The sequence below is a fragment of the Monodelphis domestica genome, chromosome 7 (genome assembly GCF_027887165.1).
Source record: "Monodelphis domestica isolate mMonDom1 chromosome 7, mMonDom1.pri, whole genome shotgun sequence".
Lineage (NCBI taxonomy): Eukaryota > Metazoa > Chordata > Mammalia > Didelphimorphia > Didelphidae > Monodelphis > Monodelphis domestica.
The window spans coordinates 151,675,647-151,700,742 of NC_077233.1; the positions used below are offsets into that span (position 1 = coordinate 151,675,647).

The following is a 25,096-nucleotide window of genomic DNA, read 5'->3' on the forward strand; positions in this document are numbered from 1 at the left end:
CGTGTGACTTTGGGCAGGTCACTTTTCTGGGTCCTAGTTTCTCTTCTGTGTGACAGTAAGGTTGAAGAAGAGGGTAGCTAAGGTTCCTTCTAGCTCTGGGATTCTATTATCATATATCATATATGAACAGTTATATCTTATATCACGATGCACAATGAGAGAAGTAGAACCAGGAAAGCAAAGTACAGAATACTATAACCATGTAAATGGAAACAAAAACAACAAAACAATTGAAACTGAAGGATGACATTCATACACACACAAGCAGTTTGGGGTAGAAATATACCACATTCAATAGGGGATAAGGCAGGAATGGGTGGTGGGTAGAGAATTTAGAGGGAAGATAAAACCTGGGAGGGACAAGCCATGAGCAAAACAAATTCCTGGACCTAAAAATAGGGATTTAAGGAGATGGGGGTGCTGCTACATGGGACCTTGGTGGAGGACCAAGTCTCGAGTTGAGAGGACCTGGGTTCAAATCTAGCATCAGACACTTTATAGCTGTGTGATCCCAGGCAAGCCACTCAACCCCCATTAGAATCAATCATTTCATCCCCTCCTCAAAGCCCACCAGCCCTTCAATGTAACTGCCTCAAAGGCCCCCCTCTGCAGAATCCTTTCATGCCTGGGATGCTAAATGTCCTGGCACACTGACCTAAGCCCCCGCAACCCTGGGGAAAAGGTGCTGGGACCTCCGGACCCCTGTGCCACCTTGTCTCACCCAGAGCACCAGTCACAGGCAGGGGGACCTGGAAAGGGGTGTCTGGGTCTGGGCAGTTATGGGTGCTCTTAGCGCTGGGTGACCAGGGAGGGCTGGGGAGGAAGTATATTCTTAGCTACTGTGAAGTTTTATTTATGAAGGCTTTTAGAGGGGGCAAAAGAGAGAGAATGCAGACAGCACAGGTGCCTCCTTCCCACTCCCTCTTCTCTCATTGCCTCTAGCCAGTGGGCTGCTCTCTGTTCACCCCCTTCCCTTGTTCCCAGTCCCCACGTTCTAGAACTGGACAGAAGGAGCATTCGCCGTTATGGATGATGCCCTGTCCCATCTCCCCTCCCCTCCGGCTCATTAACTGGGTAGTGACTGGCCAAACTGTAGAACTCCACAGAAAAGAATGAAGTGGACTGTTTCAGTGAAACCTGAGTAGAATGAATGGATGCCAGGTGAGATGAGCAGAGCCCAGGGAACAAGGACAAAGGCCTTGTACAGAGAAACAGCTTGGAAAAACATAACCCTGATCCCTGCAATGATCAACCACGTCTCCAGCGGAACTTCCACAGAGCATGTTTACCCACTTCCTGACCGAGGGGATGGACTCCAGGCACAGAAGGAGACCAGCACTGTTGGCGTGACCAACTCATGGGCTCATTCCTTGGCCTGGGCTTGCTTGTTACACGCTATTTCTTTCTTTCAGTTTTTAATCAGTACGTGAGGGAGAAGGATAGCAATAGTGATAACAAAAAAAGAGGACCACCACAACGTTTTTAAAAATGTGCTTGCTTAAGAGAAGAGAAAGACGTCCAAAAGGAAGCTGGACAGTTCTGAAGGTATTGGAGTTGTGCTTGGGTATACATATAGATGTAATATGCATATAGATATATACTTATATATTTTATAGCATATAATTCTTATATGCCATATAGGCTTATATGATATGACACTTATATACTCTATATGCTTATAGTTCATATGACAATACTTAAATACTATATATGCTTATATTTATGACATAATACTCATATACTACATAGGCTTATATTTTATATGGCATAAAAGATATATGCTATATATACTTATATATGGCATAATAGTTATATACTATATATGTGCATGTTTTATATGACATGATACTTATATGCTATATGTGCTTATATTTTATCATATAATACTTATATACTATATATTCTTATATACTATATACTACATATTATAAATAATATATTTTAAGTGAGTGATATGAAGTAGAGTCACAGCTTCATAGGCAACATTCTTGTGTTTTGCTGTGCACATCAAAATAGACTCTTTTCTGAGTATTTAAGTTCAGAATTCTTTTTTTTTTTTCATTTTTAAAAGAGATAAGAGATACGGAATGGTGTGAAATTATAATACCCAAGTTTGGCCTCCATTAGATATGAGACAATTCCTTCCCAACTTCTTTGCAGAAGTGAGGAACTATGGGAGCAGAATACCGTATACCATGTCAGACTTTTCCATTATGTTAGTTTGGATCAAACTTGTTTTCTTTTCTTTTTTATGAAAATTATATAATAAATTGGAAAGTGTAGGAAATCAAAACTCAGGGGCTCATAATATCATATCATCATAGATTTGGATTTGGAAGGGATCTTAGAGTGGTATGGCTCTGTGGAAGTCTTCTCACTGGGGTCTGCCCAGATGGGAGTGAAGGAGAATCCCTTCCCTCTCTCCCATCTCTGTTCCCTCTATGGTGACCCTCCCTAGGATATCTGCGGCTTAAGCCTCAGGAAAAGGGACCAAACAAAGCCACACTCCATCTCCTCCTCAGAACATGGCTGCTGTCTCTCTTTCCATCCACATCAGCACTACTCACCAGGCAAGACAGATTCTATCCACACTGGGGCATGACCACGAAGTGTGAAGCCAAAACTTTTGTTGCCTTTGTATACTCGAACGGTCCTAAACAAGGTAAAAAGAAAGAAAATGGGGTAGTCTTAAGTAATACCATTTTTCTGAGGTCTGTCCCTTTCCTGGAACCTGCACCATATCTTAGGGATGGGATGGGATTTGTCTTCACTTTCCCCCACTTACAATACTAGTATGTTTTGTTTTTGTTTTTAAACCCTTACCTTCCATCTTAGAATCAATACTGGGTATTGGTTCCAAGGCAGAAGAGTGGTAAGGGCTAGGCAATGGGGGTTAAGTGACTTGCCCAGGGTCACACAGCTAGGAAGTGTCTGAAGCCAGATCTGAACCTAGGACCTCCTGTCTCTAGACCAGGCTCTCAATCCACTGAGCTATCCACCTATCATGTATAACCCAGCAAAATAGCTTGTGGGCTCTGGAAGGGGGGAGGGGAAAACATGAATCATGTAACCATGGAAAAATACTTAAAATGTTTTTAAAGTCTGTACACAAAAAAAGTCATCTAACTCATCTTCCTCTTCCTGTACTATCAGTTTACATAGCCGGGTACCCATATTCACAGCACAGTCCATCCCAACCTTGGCTTCCCATACCTCTCACCAACAAGCCTTCCAATTGCTTCCTTCCTTCTCAGTCAAGCCCAGCCCCCAAGAATACTTCGTCTCCCGTGGTCCCCGGCACCAGCAGACCTAAGGACTCCCTGATCACCCTCAGAAATCCTCCTTGTCATCTTCTCATTACCTTACCTCTCCAGCCAGGAGAAAGAGTTAAGAGCATTCATTACCTGCGGGCAGCCCCTGAGCCAACTCTGCTGGCAATAAGAGACGTGGTTTTCCTCAATCCTTTCCCCACATCTTCTGGACCCCGAGGCACTGAGCTGGCCCGAGTAGACACCATCAGGCGCTCAGGGTGGTCCTCACTGCGGCTACGGCGGAGCCGGTGGGTCTGCTGTCCCCTCTTGGTCCGGCAGAGCTTGCTGATGAGACTTTGAGACACGACTTCGTCAAAACGCTGCCGGTGCTTCTTGGGGATGAAAATCCTAACAAAGACAGTGGACTGTGAGAAGAAGAATCAAAGTGGACCACGCTCAGAGAGAGGGCCAGCAGGAAGAGGGGTCTATAAGGGTCCTGGGAGAAACTGAACGAAGGTAGAGCCAGGCATAGAACAAAGCCATTAAACTATAAGCCCGTGAAAATGATAGCTTTGCTATAGTCCTTTAAAGTTTACAACGTTCTTGCCTAAAAAACGACACTCAATTTTTAAAAATAATTTTTACAATTTTTTTACAATATTACTCTATCCATTTTATAAATGAGGAAATGTAGGAACAGGTAAGTTGCGTTATCTACTCATGATCACGCAGCTAACAAATGTCAATGTCAGGATTTGAACCAATGCTCATGCATTCTCTTCCCTCTACTCTGCTGGGTTTTAGTGCAAGTTTGTCAGCATCTCTAGCGTACTACAAGTACCTACCAACGGACACTGGGAGGTCAGCATCCTCTCCATGTGAGTGGGTACAATTAATGTTCCTCCTCCAATGTTCTTTCTCTGCTAGGCGCATGATTCCAACTGGACTATGGGCCTAGGTAAGGCATATCTGTGGGCTGTAATAATTATCCATCCTCATAAGCCAAAGCTGACAGAAATTAATTTCCCCAAACAGGTGCTGTTGTTTGGTACTCCACAGAGAATAACTTCAGAATATATAAAATGTTAGTAACTGGTCCAATTCATTCACTGCTATTGGTATCCTTATAAGAAAGGACAATCATGAACCTTTTCTAAATTATCATTATTATTGTTAAAAATAAATACTACTAAAATATTTATTTATGTATATATACATTCATAAAACTTTATCATTTATATATTTATTTATAAATATATTTATGTAATGTTAATTATTTATTAATTTATAAATACATTTATCTAATTTTACTTACATGTTTATTTAGAAATATACTTATATAATTTTATTATTTACATATTTTAATTTATAAATATATGTATTTTATCATTTATATATTTAGAAACATGTTCATATAATTTTTATTATTTATAGATTTGTTTATAAGTACATTTTTATAATTATCATTATCTAAATATTGCTTTATAAATATATTTATGTAATTTTATAATGCCTCAACAATAGCCATCTAAGGGAAATGTAAAAGTATTATTATTTTTGAGGCATCTTAGCTGTGCCCAACGCTTGATGACCCCATTTGGGGTTTTCTTGGCAATGATCCTGGAATGGATTATCATTTCCTTCTCCAACTCATTTTACAGATGAGATTGTCAGAAACTAAGCTATATGAAATAGGCCAGTCTTTAGGAAAAGAGGGTAGGTCTTGGCCTGAAGCTTCTGAAGCATTGAGACGTCTCTGTCATCATGGGCCAAGCCTCCTTGCCTCCTCAGGCCCAGATAGTCAAGAACTGTCACCATGGCCATGTCTCAGGCCAACCACATAAATATATACACACACAAGTATGATAAGCTCTTGGGTAGCTTCTCTGAGAGTTTCCACAGTTAGGCACAGAGAAATGATATGAAAAAAAAAAAGGAAACACTCAACAAAGTTCCTTGGGGCCAAAAATCTGGTCTTTGTCATCCTTGTATCTGTCATGGTGCCAACATTGGGGCCTTGCAAAGGGTGAAGGCTTGAACTTCTCTAGCTGCTGTACCTGCTAAGGAAAGGTGAGAGAAAAGGAGCACCTCCCTGTGCACCAGACTCTCCTTGAGGCACCATGAGGGTGACAGGGATGACTAAACCCTGGACATCAGAGATTTTATTCTAGTAAGAGGCAGGAAGCACAGAATCCCCCAAGTTAAAATACCAAAGGGTTATATCAAGGTGAAAAGGATCTTGGAAAATCAATCCAATAGAGATTGTTTCTTTCTTTGTACTCGGGTTGCCAGTGCCTGGAACACAGTAGGTGCCTAATAAATTCTTCATTAGAAACTTTTTGAGTGAGGGCTTAGCCCTTGATGTTGTGAAAGCCAGGGAAGGTCTTCGCTCCAGTTTTTTCTCTTTTCTGTCCTCAGGGAGGAAGTCCTTGGAGCCTAAAAGACCTGCTGTAGAGGTCAACAGGAACCAACTGGCAAACGACTTTGGATAGTATTGCAGAAAGTTTATGTTCTTTTTATTTATTAATTCTTTTATTTGATTTCAATTCTACCTAGTATTTTCTTTACTCATTTAAAAAAAATGTCCTTTACTCAAGTCTCTGAATTGATTCCTCTCCCCCCCCCCCCCCCCCCACACACACTTAAAATGGAAGACAGGGTTGACACTGGAAGGCAAGACTATTACAGCTCAGGAAGCCATTGGCTTATTTCCACAATTTTGTTCTCAGTGAGCAACAGGAAGCAGGGACCTGGATCCCGAAGCCACAAACTTGGCAAAGGATTTCAAACAATTATCTCATTTTATCCTCACACCACCTCCCTCCCTCCTCCTTCCCCCAGGTATGTGGGACAATTATCATGCCCTTTACAGAATGAGGAAATGAGTCCTTGGAGAGTAGCATCCCTCCTGCTCCTGCTTGAAGTAACCCACTTAGTGGTAAAGCCAGGACGAGAATCCCAGATTCTCAGAGGTAGATGGGACCTCAGAGGACATGGAGGTCTGCCTGTCACGTGATAAGAGTCCCCTCTGTCACATGCCCCAAGAAGTCTCTCCAAAAAGCCCACCAGGCAGGCTTTGAAAGCTCTCTTCTCCTTTATTCCAGGTAGTAAAACCATTTTTTGTCACCTCCTCTTCTCTTTCTTTGCTTGAATACCTAAAGAGGTAACCCTTCTCCTTGCCAAGGCTATGTATGCTCTTCCACTAGTGTCTTTGATTCTTCTATCTTGTGGTACTGGGGGGGAAAGTCCCTGGATTTGGAGTCACAGGTCTTATGTTCAAATCCTAGCACTGCTACTGATTACCTATGTGACCTTAAACAAATCATATTAATCTCTCTAGTCCACACTTTGCTAAGTCTAGTCCCACACTTTACCAAGGCTGGCAGACTAGATTAGTCAAACTAAAATAGGAACAGAAGCCTGAAGGCTCCATATTGACTAAGAAAACAATCAATTAAATCAACCTTAATAGAACAACAATCATATGTTGTATTTTTATTCATTCTTTTAAACACTTCCCAGTTACATTTTAATCTGGTATAGGACATACATCCTGGAGTTTGGCAGGCAGTTTGTAGCTCCTGGCCTCAAATTTGACACTTCTGGATCAGATGACTTAAAATTATTTTTACCTTTAAATCTATGAACCTATAATTATCTTCTCTCTGGAGCATTCCCCCTCCACCTCTGTGTCTATGTCTGTTTCTCTTATTTTCCTTCTTTCTTTATCAGTCATTCTCTTCTCCCCCTGCCTACCACTTACAAATATGTCTAGATCTCCCTAAGAAAAAAACCAAACTTCACTTGATGTTGTCCTCTCATTCCTGGTTGTATCTCCTCTCCCTTTTGTGGCCAAACTCCTAGAGAAGGCTATCCATAGTCTCACCTCCATTTTCTCACCTTCCACTCTCTTCTTAATCTCAACAAGACAATACTCTTTCCACACTGCATCAAGTTGGCTGGATTTAGTTTGTGAGACAAAGGCGATGATCCAACAAAGGAAACTGAGATTGGACAGTTGGATACAATACAGAAAAGTTTGAGACAGGAAAGAATATCTAGGAGAAAAGGGGGTGGCCAACAGTTTCAAGGTAAGGAGGACTGAGAAAAGATCAGTGCATTAAGAGGTCATTGATAAAAGAAAAGCAACTAGATGTCCCAGGGGATAGAGCACTGAACTAAGAGTTGGAGGATTTGAATTCAAATGTGACCTCAGATACTTCCTAGCTGTGTGACTCTGGACAAGTCATTGAATCTTTTTTGCCTCAGTTTCCAAACTGTAAAATGGAGAGAATAATAGCATGTACTTTCCAAGGTTGTTGAAAGGATGATATAGCATCTGCAAAGCACTTTTTAAACCTTAAAGCATAATATACATGCTAGGTATTAATAGTGTCACTATTATTATCATCATATTTTTTTATTTATAGAATAATTGCAGTCCTGTGGTGAGCTCAGAAGTGAGATTGCATAGATAGAGCTATATAAATGCCAGCTATCAATACCTACTAGTTTTTCATGTGTATATCTTCAATTCAGTAAGTATTCAGAGAGTACTATGTGCCAGACACTGGATACTGGGGGCAGAAGAAAAATTAAATAGCTGCTACCTTCAAGGAGCTTACATTCTACTGGGGAGAAACAACTTGTACACTTTAATAAATACAAAATAGACACAAAGTCTTTTCAGAAGGAGGCATGTCGGGGGCAGCTGGGTAGCTCAGTGGACTGAGAGCCAGGTCTAGAGACAGGAGATCCTAGGTTCAAATCTGGCCTCAGACACTTCTCAGCTGTGTGACCCTGGACATGTCACTTAACCCCCATTGCCTAGCCCTTAAAACTCTTCTGCCTTGGAACCAATACACAGTATTGATTCCAAGATGGAAGGTAGGGGTTAAAAAAAAAAGAGAAATGTCCTTACCTCCAAAGAGAAATCTATTGGAGTAGGAATGCAGATGAAAGCATTTGATTTTTCACTTGTTTCTTTGAGTATATGTTTTAGAGTTTGGGTTTTATAAGATTAGTTACTCATAAAAATGAACAAATGTTTTGCATGTATAACCCAAATTGAATGTCTTGCCATCTCTGGTAGAAGGGGAGTGAAGGGAGGGAGACAATTTGGATCAAATAACTTTAGAAAACTTGTGTAGATATAGCCCCTTGCCTGGAGTGAGGAAGATCCAAGTTCAAATCCAATCTCAGACACTTCTTGTGCAAGTAACATTTGCCTCAGTTTCCTTGCCTATAAAATGGGTATAATAATAGTACAAACCTCCTATGGTTGTTCTGAGGATTAAGTGAGATAGTAATTGTAAAGCACTTAACACTGTTCTTGGCATATTGCAACTGCTATATTAATGTTAGCTCTGGGGAATTCAAATATACTCCATCTATTTCTGGTGAAGAAACTCATTCTTGATGAGTTTCTTCACATCTCTGAAGGTCTTGTGCCTTTTATCTGGATCAACTCAAAGCTTCTTGAGAACATCCCAGTCTAGGGCAGGCTATTTCCTTTAATGCCTTCCTTACACTTAATGTTCTTTGAATTGAATTGAACCCAAACCCTCCTGAGACCATCTGGAGGACTCCAAATATTGGGAAATTTTTCCTCACGTTAAACCTAAGTCTGTCCCTCTGAGATTGACCAATTAACTGCCATTGCTCCTGGTCCTCTAGAGCCCAGCAAGCAGATCTGAACTCTGTAAAAGAAAAACAATTCAAATACTTAAAGACAGCTATCATCTCCCCCTCCCTTCTGCAAATAAGCAGCATTTGGATCTTAGATTTCAAACTAGAAAAGACTCCAGAGGTCATGTCGGTTTCCATTCTTATTTAAAAGATGAAGAAATGGGAACCTCAGTGAAGTAAAGTGATTTATCTAAGGCAACACAGTTTCAAGTGGCAGGTCTATTTAAATCCAGCTTCTCCAACTCTAAATTCAATATTCTTCGCACTCCACTACAGGCTAATCATCCCAGTTTTTTCAGTTGCTCCTCATATAGCATCATGTAACACCTTTGTCATCCTCAGCTCCCTTCCTTTGGATCCATTCTGGCTTTCTAGCACCCTTTCTAAAAGGTAATACTCAAAACTAAATATGGTCATTGAGATGTAGCCTCACTAGGACAGAGAAGGGTAGGACCATCACCTCATCATTCTATCTATTCCTTAACATTGGTAATGTCCCAATGATGCCATGTAACTCAGTCTTGGAATTCCATTGGGATAGCAAATCATATATCGAAAATTCAGGAATAGACAGTGCCATAGAAATATTAAAACAACCAGAGAATAATCTCCTGCTAATTAGATGGATGTGTTCTCTATGTGGTGATTTGTGGAGAGGGACAGAAGGATTATATAAAATGAGAAGGAAGAGTTGCTCTAGGTACTTAGTCTTCCTTTACTTGGGTCATTATAGTTTTCATTCTCATAGGAAGAGAGTTGGTTATGTAGTTCGAAAAATTTCAGGCATAAAATATCCCAAACAAGTCATTTATCTTCTTAGTACCTCCAGGAAAATCTCTACAACTATTAGCTAATGCTGATATGAATTAATAGAAGAGGTTTCCTCTTGGGGGTTCTCTAAAGAAACCATGTCCTAACCTACCCTCACAAATATTCTCCTTATATAGGTCCTATCTATTCAGAGTTTCATAGCAGCATTAGATAGGATTTTCAAAAGATAGAGGCGATATAAATGTACAAAAATGGAATAGTTAAATAAATTGTGCTAAGTTAACACAAAGGAATACTATAAAACTCAAGGAGGGGTTGGAATCTATGGTCAAGGGAATACTCGTACTGATGAGATCACGGATACCTCAAAAGACCAAAATACTAAAGGAGGAAATCAATTCCTATGACATTTTCCCATTTGGAATAGATTCTAATTTATAGATTCTGTGGTCTAAGATCTAGGAATGACCTGGGACGCAGTCAAAGTCAGGGCAAAAATCCCTCAAGGGACCTTTAATTTTTTTTTTTTTCAGGGAGGCTTTCCCATAATAGAAACCATGCTCTTGTTTTAGAGCTTGTCACCATCTAGAATAATCATTGGAAAAAGAATTGAACAGAGCAGAAAACATGAAGGACAAATACTTCTATCTTCTCTAGATACTGTTGCTAATGAATACTAAAATTAGGAGGGGAAGAAAAGAGAAACCCAACCACTGGTAGCCTGCAACCCAGTTGAGGAAAGTTTTTGGTTTTGTTTTTACAATCCTTACCTTCCATCTCAGAATCACTACTGTGTATTGGGTCCAAGGCAGAAGAGTGATAAGGGTTAGCCAGTGGGGGTTAAGTAACTTGCATAGAGTCATATAGCTAGTCTGAGGCTAGATATGAATTTAGGACTTTACTAGGGCTGGCTCTTAATCCACTGAGCCATCTAGCTGCCTCCCATCCAACCAGGGAAAGTTTAAGGAAGAAAAGTGTTTAGAGAATAATTCTGCTTTAGGTTTTATTACTTTACCATTTTAAGCTTCTAGTAATAAATTCAAATTTATCTTTGAAACTTCAGAGAATTTAGGAACCTTTTAGTTTTCCAGGATTTTTTTCCCCTTAGCTTTCTTATCTGGAGCAATATTATTTCTAGCAAGTAATAGAAGTTAATTTGATCAGATAAAGATTTAGATCAGTAGAAAAAACTACTTCTAGTTCTCTGTTTGCTTTTTATCTAGTAGTCACTTCCTCCGTAGCCCCCCACCCAAAATAATTTCATTCATCCTTGATGAGTTGTCTGAGGCATTCAGAGAAAACCCTCTGCAGAATTTGGAATAAGTGATGATTTGTGAACAATGGCTAAACAGATAATATGCACTGAAAAGGGTAGTAATAATTTTCTCTGGAAACCTAGCCTAAGTAAACAGAATTTTATGACTAGTAGCTTACTTATCTCTTTTCCTCTCTTCCATTTTTCTCTTAGTCTCACTTTTGATCCTCCATCCCCAAGAGCCTTGTCTCTCTTGTCTCTGGCCAATGTAGGGATCTAAAGTATGATTTTAGTATTAGAGATACACATTTAATTAAAATTTTTTGTTGATTATTATAAATTTTAAAATCAATGAGAACATTTTACACTTTTAAAAATGAATGGAAGTTGTTTTTCATTTATTTGTGGTTTTGTGACAGCAACTGTTTTGTTAGAGAAAAGGTCCCTGATCCCTGCTTTAAATTACAGCTTTACCTTAATACTAGCGACTACCAGTTGTGATTTGAGCATCTATTTAATATTATTGTGTACTAGGCATAGAATAAATTATAAGCACTAAATCCTTTCACATATTGTGAATCTCACAATAAATGCTCAAGATGAGAAAGCCAAGGTCAGTAAGGTTAAGTAATTTTCAAAATGACACAGAGCTTATAAACGGTTAAGCCTAGGTCATGAACCTATGTTTTGCCTCATTATATTGTAGCCCTACCTAGCCTACATGATCATTAATGTATTTCATTATACCAAAACATAGATTTGTATCTAAACACACAAAATAAATTAATCCCAAGTCACACTAATAGAACAGTGGATTTCAAGAACTGTTTTAACTAGATATAGAGTCAATTAATTACTCCTGAGTATAGGAGGGGATAGAATTTTATTCTTCTATCTTTTTCTTCTTTCTCTTCATTTTTTCTCTTTTCTCTATCTTTTTCTCTTTCAATTCATTAAGCTTTTATCAAGCATCTATGGGATGCTGAAGCTTTTGCTAAGTACCATAGAGGGATAAAGACAAAAGATAGTCCCAGTCCTCAAAGAGCTTACATTCTACTTAGTGAGAAACAAAAAAACAAACATGTATGCAAAAAACTCCTACAAGATGTGCATAAAGTAGATTCAAAATTATTGGGATGGGGATATAAGGAACAGGACCAATCAGGATGGACTTTCTGTAAAAGGTGACATTTGGCAATTGAGGGAAGCTCTGAAGTAAACTGAGGATTCTATGAAGTGGAGATAAAAAGGGAATGTATTTCAGGGAGCAGGAACAGGAGATGTAAAGGTGAAACGGTCCAAGACGGAATGTCATACATAGGAAACAACAAGCAGGCCATTTTGGCTAGAATGTAGAGTACCTGAAAGAGAGTCATGGGTAATAAACCTGGAAAAGAAAGTTGAAGTCAGACTTCAAGGGCTTGACAGGCTTTTTATTTGGTCACAGAGGCAAATGGGAATTGGAGATTTTTTAGCAAGAAGTTGACATGGTTGAATCTGGGCTTTAGGAAAATTACTTTGTCCATGATATAGAGGATAGATTGAAGATGGGAGAGACTTGAGGCACAGATCTGGAGGTTTGAACCATTGAAATAATCCAGTTAAGAGTGGATGTGAGCCTGAACTTAAGTGGTGGCCATGCAAATGGGAATATTGGGATGAATATGAGAGAGGTTGTAGAAGTAGCACTGTTCACTTAATAAATATTTATTTGATGGAAATAGAACCAGCAAAACTTAGAAATTGACTTAATATGGGGAGTGAGACATAATAATGAGTTGAAGATGACTCTGAGATTGCAAACTTGGGGAATTAGAAGGATAACATTTAGAAGATGAGAGTATTTTACAGAAAAGAAAATGTGTTTTATTTTGGACATGTGTCTCTGTTCAATATACAAGTAATATAGTACAGGAGTTCAGGAGAAAGACTTGGGCTGGATCTATAGCTCAGCCTAGAGCTGAGAGCTGAACCGATGGAATCTGATGAGATTACCAAGGGCAGGAGTGGCATAGTGCATAGAGTGTTGGGCCTGGAGTTCAAATCTGGACTCAGATACTAGCTGTGTGACCCTGAGTAAGTCACTTAAGCCCGTTTTCCTCAGTTTTTTTATCTGTAAAATCAGAGAAAGAAATGGCAAACCACTCCAGTATCTTTGACAAGAAAACCTCAAATGGATTTAATAAAAAATCAGACATGACTAAACAATAAGAAATAGAGAGAGAAGAAAAGAAGTCCCAGGTCAGAACCCTGAGCTACCTTTACACAAACTGTAGAGCATGGATAATGATCCAATAGAAGAAACCCCCCCAAAATGTCCAGACACAAAAATTGAAATTCAAAATGTATGAATATTTTAAAAATTGTAAAATATCATATTAGTAGAAGAAATAGGAAAACAATTTAAATAATTAAATCATGGGAGCAAAACTGAACCTACCATAAGGAAACTCTCAAAAGAAAACCCTGAGGTCCAAGAGACTAATGTGATTTTATCAAATACTCAATTATTTCCTATAGTGCACTATTTTTTGGTTAGAAAGACAGAAAGCAACTTATTCAACTCATTTTGTGGGAGACTTAGGGATATAATACCCAAACCAAGGAGAGTTAAAGAAACTATAAGCCAATATCACAAATGAATACTTATATTAAAAGTTTCAAAAGTAATCCTGCTAGATTTAAACCAGTAATGGAAAGATGGCTTGACAACTATAAACATCATGTCATATTAATAATAGAAAATTAATAGAAAAAATATATCAACAAATACAGAGAAAAAGCTCTTTCACAAAATAGAACACTCATTCAAAATTTGAGAATTATTGTAATAGTAACTACTCACTCCCCTTCTCCTCTCCGTTGGCCAAGTTAAACAGCAGTTGTCTCCCCTGAACCCTGCTTTGAGAGGGGAGGTCTCTACTCTTTCTCCCTCTCTCTCTTTACCACCCGACTAACCCTCTATTACATTACTCCATGTTCATGATAAGGTTATGCCAACATAATACAAATAAAAATATTTCCTAAATTAACTTACATATTCAGCACTTCAAAAATCAGTCAAATATGTTTGATAAACCGAGGGATACTAACTATTGGAGTAAGGACTCTTTAGTCAACAAATACTGGAAAAGAATATAAGAGAAAGTAGGTTTAGACTGATTTACATTATTTGCCACATTAAATTCCAAATTAACACAAGCTCTAAATATAAAGGATCATAGCATATAGATCACAAAATGCAACATAGAGGAGAATGGAGAATATGAGTTGGGAAAGAAGAGGCTATGTGAAAAAATTTTAGCTAAACAAAGGGTATATGGCATCATAGAAGACAAAATTAGTTATTTTGACTACATAAATTGTAAGTCTTTGGAAGATGGATCAGCCATGCATGCAAGAAGAGAACCAGGACAGTAGTGTCACCAAACAAGAAAGTATTGAGGAGGAGGGAGCAATGGAGGGAGCAAAAGAATCAAATGTAGCAGACAAGTGAAGAAGAACTAATAATAAGGATAAATAGCTCTACATTTTGATTTTGAAAAAGAATAGTAATATGAGATAGCTTGAGAGAAAATTAATTTTAAAGATGGAAATATTAGGGCTTGTTTGTAGACAACAGAAAAGATATATGGCTTTGTCTTTATGTGTCCTAAAATCTAATATAAAGGTACTTGTCTTAAAAAGGAAAGATTCCTACGCCTAGGTAGATCTAATGGACTCAAATTACAGTTTGGATTTTTCTTTCCTTTTTTTTTTTTGGTAGGTTTTTTGGGATATGGAGAGACATGGCTTATGCAGGAATTTATTTTGCAGGATTATTAGCATTTGTGATGAGTTTTTGCTTTTCTTGTCTTTTCAGTGGGTGTTGGAGAAAGGTAGGGGAGAATTCAGAACTGAATATAAAATTGAATTTAAAAGAAGAGATTCCTGGCAGGTGCCAGTTGTGCCCCTGAGAGTTTTAAATTCATTTACCTGCTAATTCAAATTCTAGCCCTGGAACTGTGGGAACTGTCCAGCACCTAAAATAATACCTTATACATAGCTGGAGCTTAAAAATGTTGCATTGAATTGAGAGAGGTGAAAAAGACCTCTTCCTAGTGGGGAGGCCTTGTCTCTGAGAATCCATACGACATTTTTTTAAGCTTATTCTGCTTCAAGACATTCCTTGTCATGTGCCAACTTACTCTTACAAGGAATAATACCTAAAATAATGCCAGAGTACAGACAATGGCTTTTTCTTGTGACAAAACATTTTACTTAAATTATTTCATTGGTGCTTTAAAACAACTCACTAGAGGGGGGCAGTTAGGTGGCTATGTGGATAGAGAACCAGGTTTGGAGATGGAAGGTCCTGGGTTCAAATATGGCCTTGGACACTTCATAGCAGTGTGATCCTGGGCAAGTCACTTAAACCCCATTGCCTAGTCCTTACCACTCTTCTGCCTTGGACCAATACACAGTATTGATTCTAAAATGGAAGGCATGGGTTAAAAAATAATAATCCTATGGAGTTAGGAGCTACAGTATTATTATCCCTGTTTTAAAAATGGGAAACTGAGGGCAGCTGGGTAACTCAGTAAATTGAGAACCAGGCCTAGAGACAGGAGGTCCTGGGTTCAAATATGACCTCAGGCACTTCTCAGTTGCTGCGTGACCCTGGGCAAGTCACTTAACCCCCATTGCCTAGCCCCTACCACTCTTCTGCCTTGGAACCAATACACAGTATTGAATCCAAGATGGAAGGTGAGGGTTTAAAAAAAAATCAAAATAGGAAACTGAAGCTCCAAGGGATTAACTTATTGGTTCAGGGCCACTAGGCTACTTATGGGCACCGGTGGAATTTGAACCCAGATCTTGTGATGCCCATCCTTTACGACTGTGAATTTTAAAAAATCTCCATCTTGGTATAGCACCCAAAAATTGTACACACCCACACTACACGGGCATGTGCTAGTCAATGACAAATCAGAAATAACTAACTGCCCACCTGGGCTGTCCTAAGCCAAGCTAGAGCCAACCATTGGCATTTGTGAGACACAGGAAGTGAGGTAGGGAACAGCCTCTGGAATTTCGCTCACTTCCTGTGGAGAGAGCTAGAGGAGAGTTGGTGTTAGGAGCTTGGACAGGGAGGACGCCCGCAGACAGCTTTCCTTCAGAGTGGTCACGTGAGTTAAGGACTGATTCTTTCCACCTGGGCCCTTTGGGCCTAAAACTCCCTCTGCCTTGGTCAGAGGTTGAGTAGCCCCTTTCCCTTTTCTCCTCTCTCCTTCTCTCCCTCTCCTTCCCTACTCCCATTGTGATTAAACCTCCATAAACTCCATTCTGACTTGAGTGTTTCATTTTAGGAATTTCATAAGTAAATTCCTTGGCGGCCATTGTTCAATATTACATAAATCCTGTAGCCACACTTTAACCATTACAATATTATAACCTCTCCCAAAAGCCTAAAATTTCTACCATTACACTACTACAGCTACCATCTGACAGTAGAGACCACCATTCAGGCAAGGGGCACAGGGGAGGTGAGTCAACAGAGAAATGCTGAAAGGGAGGTGCAAATGCATTCAAGATAAACTCTACTCACAGATATGGGATCATAAATTCAGAGCTAGAAGGGGCATTGGATGTCATATAACAGAGCCACCATGGGAGGTAGTTAAAGCCCAGATCAGGGAGAGAACTCATCCAAAGACACACAGATACAAATGGACAGTGCTGGGATTTGAGTGGGAGATCCTCCACTCTAAATCTAGCACTCTCAGCATGTCTAGAAGGGCATCATACATAATCAGAAGACTTGGGAGGGGGGGTAACTCCAGGCACTGCTGTGTACTAGCTATGTGACCTTGGACAAGTCACTTAGGCTGTGAACCTCAAGTTAACCTATCTGTAAAGTGGGGGCGATTAACATTTGCATTCCCTGGACTATTGTGGGGAAGGTACTTTGTAAACTGTAAATTATTATGGAAATGATTTCCTAACTGTGTGACCCTGGCCAAGTCACTTACACTCCCCCATTGCCTAGCCCTTACCACTCCTCTGCCAAGGAACCAATACCCAGTACAGATTCTAAGAAGGAAGGGAATGTTTGTTTGTTTTTTTAATGTCATGGAAATGTCAGTTTTCATTGTTATTGCGATGATTCCAACCTTCCTTTCCTCCCCTTTCAGCAAAGTAGGCTAATCTGAGTCATCCTTAAAGGAGACAGGGGTCCTTCCGGAGGAAGCTTTCTGATTAATGAACCAGATAAATAAGAAAGTCCACAGTTTGATTAATTTCCTCTCCTGGAACCTGTCCCTATTATCCAGCATTAACTTTCCACTCCTCGTTTTTATTCATTGTTGTCCTTGAAGCTCTTCTGTATCAGATGTACTTGATATTCTTCTTTTCTTGGGATTTATCTCCTTAATGAAAGGTCAGCCTTCCCTCTCTGCTTTGCTGAGCCAAGTTAGACACAATGAGTGGATTGGATTTTTTAAAAAGACTTTCCCCTCAGAAATCAATTTCTTCTTGTGCCTTAAATGCTCTTGGGAGGATACTGTTTACAAGCCATGAAAAGACTGGTGTGCTTTTTTTTCTTTGTTGTATGGGCTGTAATTCTCACATTTAGATTTGCTTATGAGTTGGTGAAGTTCATTAATGAAGCTGTCAAGGAAGGTCTAATGTAGAGCTTTCCCCAAACCTGATAACATTTCCTTCTATACATCTAATGAGTCTAATCATACAGAAGAAGCATTCTTTTTTTTTTTAACCCTTTCCTTCTGTCTTAGAATCAATACTAAGTATTGCTTCCAAAGCAGAAGAGTGGTAAGGGCCAGGTAATTGGGAATAAGTCATTTGCCCAGGGTCACACAGCTAAGAAGTGTTTGAAGCCAAATTTGAATCCAAGACCCCCCCCCCCCTCCATCTCTAGACCTGGCTTTCTATCCATTGAGCTACCCAGCTGCCTCAGAATCATATTTTCAAATAGAGAAAACAAAATTACAAAAGAAATCAGTTTTATAGATACATATACATATATTTTAAAACTTTTGCTTTTGGTCTTAGAATTGATACTAAGTATTGCTTCCAAAGCAGAAGAGTGGTAAGGGCTAGTCAATTGAGGTTAAGTCATTTCCCCAGGGTCACACAGATAAGAAGTGTCTGAAGTCATATTTGAATCCAAGACCTCCATCTCTAGGTCTGGCTCTATATCCAATGAGCCACCTGGCTGTCCCTAGAAAAAGGATTCTTAATGAAGTTTAGAGGGGGTCCAGTAATATTGTAAAAAAAACAAAACAAAACAAAACAACAAACCACTGAACTCTGAGTCAAAAGACCTGGGCTCTCATCTCATCTAGGTGATTTAGAAACTTTATGACCTTATTGTATCTCTTCACTTCTGAGATTCAGTTTCCTTATCTGTAAATTGGGAAATATAATATTTTTGTTACCTACAAGATTGTTGGGAAGAAAGTGCCTTGTGAACCATAAAGCACTACAGAAATGTGATCTGTTGTTATTATTATTCTTTGCCACCCACTTCCTTCAGGTGCTATCTCCCCTACTTAAGTCTTTCCCGACTGCCCTAGCCATGAATAGCTAAGAGCATGTGAGTACCCATTTTAGTCAGCTAGATAGTATTCAAATAGCAAAATATTATTCAAAAGTATTTAATGTTAAATAAATAATATTTATAATAATAACAAAATATTTTTATAATATATTTTAAAATAATCTAGTCTAACACTGCCATCTTCTTTTACATAAGAGGAGAGCCTGGAGAAATTTAGTGACTTGTCCAAGATCACACAGGTAGTTTCAAAGGGGGGAATGAACTCAGATCCTCTGACTTTAGAGTCAGTATAACCCGGTGGATAGAACACTGATGCAAGTACCATCTTTAGCACACATTAGACAAGTACCTTCACTTCTTAGTGCCCTAAACAACTTTCTTAAGACTAATTTTCGGGAAAAGGCATTCACTTGAAGTGGCAAAAATCATCTGAAAATGTCCTCAAACACTGACATCAGAGATCCAGGTCCTATTGCAATTCACATTTTGTTTCTAAATGACCAATAGAAATATTCTCTAATTACTCTCATTTGCACATCAAGATTTAAATAAATACACATATCTAGATCCAGAGTAAATGCCACAGGATTTAAAGCTAAAAAGGAAACAGGGAACATAGAGTCTAATGCTCTAGTTTTATAAGTAAGGACACAGAGGTGCACTCCTCCTCTGAGTTAGTGACAGAGCTATAATAACTACTACCTGGAGTTCTGACTCCCAGACCACTGTTCTTTGTGCTAAACTAAGCTGTGTCAGGTTCCATTTTGAATTTACACCTATGTGGACTCTTTCTGCTTGGTTATGAAGGCACAAACTATAGGTCTTATTCATCTTCGTGGAGAGTTTTCCAACCTCTGGTATGAATCTCTCTGTGAGGTCCTTCCTTCTGTTTATTTATTTTTTAAAACCCCTACTTTCTGTCTTATAACAATTCTAAGGCTAGGGCAAGGGCTAGACAAACAGGGTTAAGTGACTTGTCCAGGATCACATAATTAGGAATTGTCTGAGGCCAGCTTTGAACCCACATCCTCCTGACTCCAGGTCTGGCACTCTATCCACTGTGCTAACTAACTGTCCCCTTTCCTTCAGTTTAATTAAGCTAAATATAAAGTCCTAGGATTGCTACGTACATAGTTGTCTTTGTGGTAAATGTACTCTTGTATTTTTATCTTCATCTGGATTTTATTTATATGTTTGTATCTTATTTTATCTACTGAAAAAGTTTCTGGAAGGCCCATATGTGGATGATAACAGAGAACAAGGATAGGCAGGACAGGAAGTTACAGAGTGTAATGCAAAAAGTTCCTTTGGAATATAACTTTTTAAAGGCACATTTTAAAAAATATTGTCTTGTTTTTACAACACTTCAATTTCCAAATATACTTCCCTCTCCCCTATCCAGAGAGCCATTCCTTGTTTGTTTTTTGTTTTGTTTTGTTTTCTTTTCTTTTAAAGCACATTGTTTTAATGCCAGGAAATTCCACTTTTCCAAATCCGTTTAGACTGGGGTAATTTCAATTGCACACATTACACTGAAGACTAAAATTGTCTGATGTACACCGGAAACATAATTTTGAAACCTTGCCCAGTAACACAAATGCCTTCAATCAATGAGTCAACAAGCATTTATAAAATACCATTTATTCCCTGGAGAGATCAAGACAAAAAGAAAATCCATCAGGAAGGTCACAGTTTAGCAAGGGAACACAATTTGCATATACATAGGTAAAATGTATACAAGATAGATAACAAGGAGATTTTGGAGGGAGGCCATTAAAACTAGGGTTATCCGGAAAGATCTCCTATCAAATGTGGCCCTAGAGCTGAACCTTGGAAGGAACTAGGAATTCTGAGAGATGGAGGTAAGAGGAAAGAGCAGTTAGAGCTAATTTGCTTCTAACACAATACTCCTCTTCACGGAGCCAACATTCCTGGGAAATCGCTCTTCCTACAGTTCCTTAAACACAACATTCCATCTTCCATCTTGGTTGTCTTTGCACAAGACCCAAGTGGTTCCCACGCCTGTAATGCTTTCCTGCCTCCCCCTGGAACTACCTGCTCCTTTCAAGGACTTAACTATCTTCAGCTCATCCCATTCACTATGCATTTGTTTTGAATAGAATCTGTTCTTACTCTTCTCTGAACATGTTATTTCTCCCAATACCTTCCCATTCCTCCTCTCTCCTCAGATCTTAATGAACAAGTTTGCTTGCTTGATTGAAAGGGGAGAGGAAGGAAAGGAATCCTGGCCCCTCCTTCCAACCTGCACCATTGTTACTCCTAAATTTGGGGTTCCTCTAAGATTTCCAAAATGCTTAAGCTGCTGAGCACCCTTGTTAGTGAGAATGGGAAATACGCTGGTTCCCAGGTAGGAAATCCAAACAAGTCTTGGTTTTCTCTAAATCACTTGGCTTCTCTGAATGAGCTATAAAATGAGAGAATTAGATTAAATTCTCTGTCTCCCTTCCAATTCTAATGGTATTTCAATTAGGAAATCTTCCTGATCATCTTCATGAGTTCACAGAATGTCAAGGCTTTGTATTTCATCTGCTGGGGATAAATTAATTGACTATAGTTAGTCAGACCTTCCCTTTTTCTCCTGGGCCATGGCATAGCCATGAGGCAGCTGGGTGGTACAGAACCCTGGTCTTGGAAGACCTGAATTCAAATCTGAACTCAGACACTTGCTTATTAGCTGTATGACCATGGGGAAATCACTTGACCTCAGTTTCTTCCACTTCCAAAAATGGGAATAATAATAGTTCCTACATCACAGGGTTGTTGTGAGGAACATATGGGATAATATTTGTAAAAGTATTATAGCGTAGTACCTTTCTCATAATAGGGGCTTTGTAAATACTTGTTCCCTTCCCCATAGGTTACTATTTCATTTTTGCCTGAGTCTCCAGGGTCTCTGGCACATGAGTCAGCTTAAAAAACACTTGCTGACTGATTAAAAGTGTATGCTCTCTTTTTGTCTTTTAAAAATTTTATCTTTTATTCCAAAAATTTACAGAACCAAATAAAACAAATCTTTCTAGATACAAAGAAAAAGAAGATTGTACATAAGTGAAATCACAAATCTTCTATATGTTTAGCTTAGTTTTCTTCATATCTACATAATAAATCCCACCCATGAGTGTGCCAGCAGGACACTTAAAAATGTTCTATATTAAAAGATCCCTTTAATCTCTGACATCCTATAATCTATGGTAGCATTATAGTTGTAATACATATTATATACATTGGTAATAGTATGTATTATAGTTTAATAATAATTTATATGATACTTAAAGATTTGCAAAGTGCTTAACAAATATCTCATTTGATCTTCCCAACAACTCCTAGGAGGTAAGTGCTATTGCTATGCCCATTTTATAGAGGAGAAAACTGAGGTAGACAGAGGTTAAATGACTGGCCCAGGGTAACAGGATCAATAAGTGCTTGAGCTCACATTTGAACTCAGAACTTCCTTACTTCAAGTTCAATGCTCTATCCATTGCATCTGTCTGCCACAATAGTAATATTAAGACCAGGACCAGAAGTAGAATGAGGTTTAAGTCTGGGCTCTCTTATTGAATAGTTCTTTGGTCTTGAACATGTCAATTCTCCTTTTTAAACAAAAATTTAAACCTTTACCTTCCATCTTAGAATCAATACTGTGTATTGGTTCCAAGACAGAAGAGTGGTATGGGCTATGCAATGAGGATCAAGTGACTTGCCCAGGATGACACAGCTAGGAAGTTTCAGATTTGAACCTAGAACCTTCTGTTTCTAGCTTGGCTTTCGATCCACCAAGCTACCTAATTGCTCTCAAATTCTCCTTTATAAAAATCTGTAAGATAAAAGTATTGGGCTAGTAGATGATCCCTAAGGTTTCATTTAACTCAAAGACCTATGCTGAATTTCCCACACACAATGATCTTGATTTCTTTTGGCATCTCTGACATTCATGAGACAAGATGGATGTTTGGGTTCTTCCAGACAAAGCCATGCCTAGCTTCTTCACCTTTCTCAGGCCAGAATGATGAACAAGACTCTTGGAGACTTTCCTAAATTTCTGCCACGCCCCATCACTGGATTAGCCAGCTGTAGCTCTCCACTGTGGCTATCAAGCCAGACCTGTGATTAACACTCCCTTCTCCAGGGGGATGGAAAGGTCCTCCCTTCTCCTTTTCTTTTTACCCCTACAGCACAACCTCCCACCAGCCCATCTCAACATAACACAACAACAGAAGGGCAGAAAAAGAGAGCAACTTCTACAGTTCTGACTTGGGGAAAGAGTTTTCCCAATTCTGGGGCTCCAAGCAATGATCAAATTGCTTGGGTATTTTCAAGAAAAATTCCCATGTACCTGCATTTACTTTTTTTTTTCAGTGAAAACAGTCCAAAGTGAAGTTAATCCCTCTATTCCCCTGGAACCAATGGGCAATTATCTTTCTTTTCCTTTTACCAATTGGCTACTCCTCACCACCCAAAGGGAGCCTGGGTAGAGTTCATGCCACCTGCTGTGGTCTCTAATATCTATTGAGGCTCCCAGATAGTTAGGTACCATTCTTTCAATTGTAACTCAGCATTTTTTCCCAAACCTAGTCTCCTCTCAGTACCTAATATAATTGTGGAGTTTGAAAGATTGGAAGGGGTAAACAACACAGTGTACCCACTGCCTTCCTGACTTCCTCTTTGTCTTTTGGCATTGTGGTACAATGGAACAAGTGCTGGATTTGGAGTCAGGAAAGGTTCAAATCCTGACTCTGATACATCTGTATGACTTTGTGTAAATCATTAAACTTCCCTAAGGATGAGTTCTCACAATTGTAAAAGGAGTTATATAGATGAAAAACAAGTCTTTGCTCTTCAAAAACTCTCAGTCTGCTAGAGGAGAAAAAGCATGCACTCAGTAAAGATAATACAAGACTAAGTGAGAAAGGGACAAAGAAAAGATCCAAGCAAAGTATCTCAAGACTATTTGAGGAGGGAGAGAATATTCTCAACTGGGGGGAATTAAGAGGAAGGGACAGCACCTAGAATGAGCCTCAAAAAAAAAAGATTCAACAGGCAAAGTTGAAGAAGGGATGCATTTCTGGCATAAGGATTGACCTGTATCAGTGTTATTATCAAACTCAAATTGAAAAGGGAACCATTGAAGATCCCTGCTGGCCACTTAGTGTCTTAGAAAACCACATACTAACATTATCTATGTTCTACAGTGTGCAGCTAGGTAGCACAGTGGGTAGAGCACCAGTCCTAGAGTCAGGAAGACCTAAATTCAAATGTGACTTCAGATGCTTATTAGCAGTGTGAACCTGGGCAAGTCACTTAACCCTGTTTGCCTCAGTTCCTCATCTATAAAATGATTTGGAGAAAAAATGATAAACCACTCCAGTATCTTTTCCAAGAAAACAGAAATGTCAGCCATGACTGAAATGACTGAGCAACAACATGTCCTATTATAATTTATTTTGTTAAATATTTCCCAATCATATTTTCATCTGGTTAGGGAAGTACTTGGGAATACTGCCAATCCTAAAAGGTCTTCACAGCATGATTGATACCTCTGGACCAGGTGGCCATGACATTTCTCCTTTCATCTCTAAATCTAGGATGCAGGTCACAAGGAATACAGCACAGAATTCATTGATTAATTAATGCTATTTTGTAATTTTATTGAATATTTAAGATTTGTATATAATAATAATACAAATTTGTATATAATAAATAATGAATGTTGAATCTGGATAAATGGACAAGCTATGAAAATTATTTATATAGACTGTTTTAGGAAAAGGGAGATAACAATATTTTTGTTTTAAAAGGGGGGAGCATAATTACATAAAACCTGGGAACTTCTTTTAGAATATTATTCCTGTTATGAAGATCTTAATCTTAGTTTAAAAAAATCTGCTATTTCACTTTGCTGCTCCCTTTGCACAATGTTTGTTCTTGCTGTGACGTGTGAGCTAAATTTGTCAAAGCAGGAACATCAAAACTGCTGATGACAAAACCACCCCATTTCCACACTTCGGACATCTGGGGAAGTTCCCATCACTCTCTAAGATCCCTGAGTCACATCCATCAGGGGAGTCATTGTCCTTCCAACATGCCTATGCAATTAAGAATCTAGTATTCCTCCTATCTAACAGTCAAACTGCTGGCTATTCCTTACTACCTGCCCAAATCTCCTGATTAAAATCTAAGATCCTAAGATATCAGAGCTGGAAAGGACTTTGGAGACCATTGAGCCTAATTTGATTAGTCTCGATTAGAGTCTTGATTAGACAAATGAAAACCTTAGCCCAGAATCAGGAAATTAAATTGTTGATGTTGTTAAGTCATGTCCAACTCTTCATGACCCTGTTTGGGGTGTTCTTGGCAAAGGTAATTGGAGTTGTTTGACATTTCCTTCTCCAGCTCATTTATAGATGAAGAACTGAGGCAAATAGAGTAAAATTGTGTATCCAGCTACTAAGTGCCTGAGGCCTGATTTGTACTGAGGAAGATGAATCTTCCTGACTCCAGACCCGGAGCTCTATCCACTGCACCATCTAACTGCCCCAGAAATAAAATTAGTCA

General features: G+C 38.9%; 1 protein-coding gene across 14 annotated transcripts in view; it reads right to left on the bottom strand.

Moving 5' to 3' along the window:
* The window catches only part of GRID2IP (Grid2 interacting protein), a 208,483-nt gene that overhangs the window by 78,352 nt on the left and 105,035 nt on the right, over window positions 1-25,096 (bottom strand). For all 14 annotated transcript variants that reach the window (XM_056805868.1, XM_056805866.1, XM_056805867.1 and 11 more), the window contains 2 exons: window positions 3,405-3,659; window positions 2,568-2,653 (listed from right to left, as the gene is read on the bottom strand). In XM_056805868.1, coding sequence (XP_056661846.1) covers window positions 2,568-2,653; window positions 3,405-3,659 — 341 coding nt within the window. The remainder of the gene's footprint in view (window positions 1-2,567; window positions 2,654-3,404; window positions 3,660-25,096) is intronic.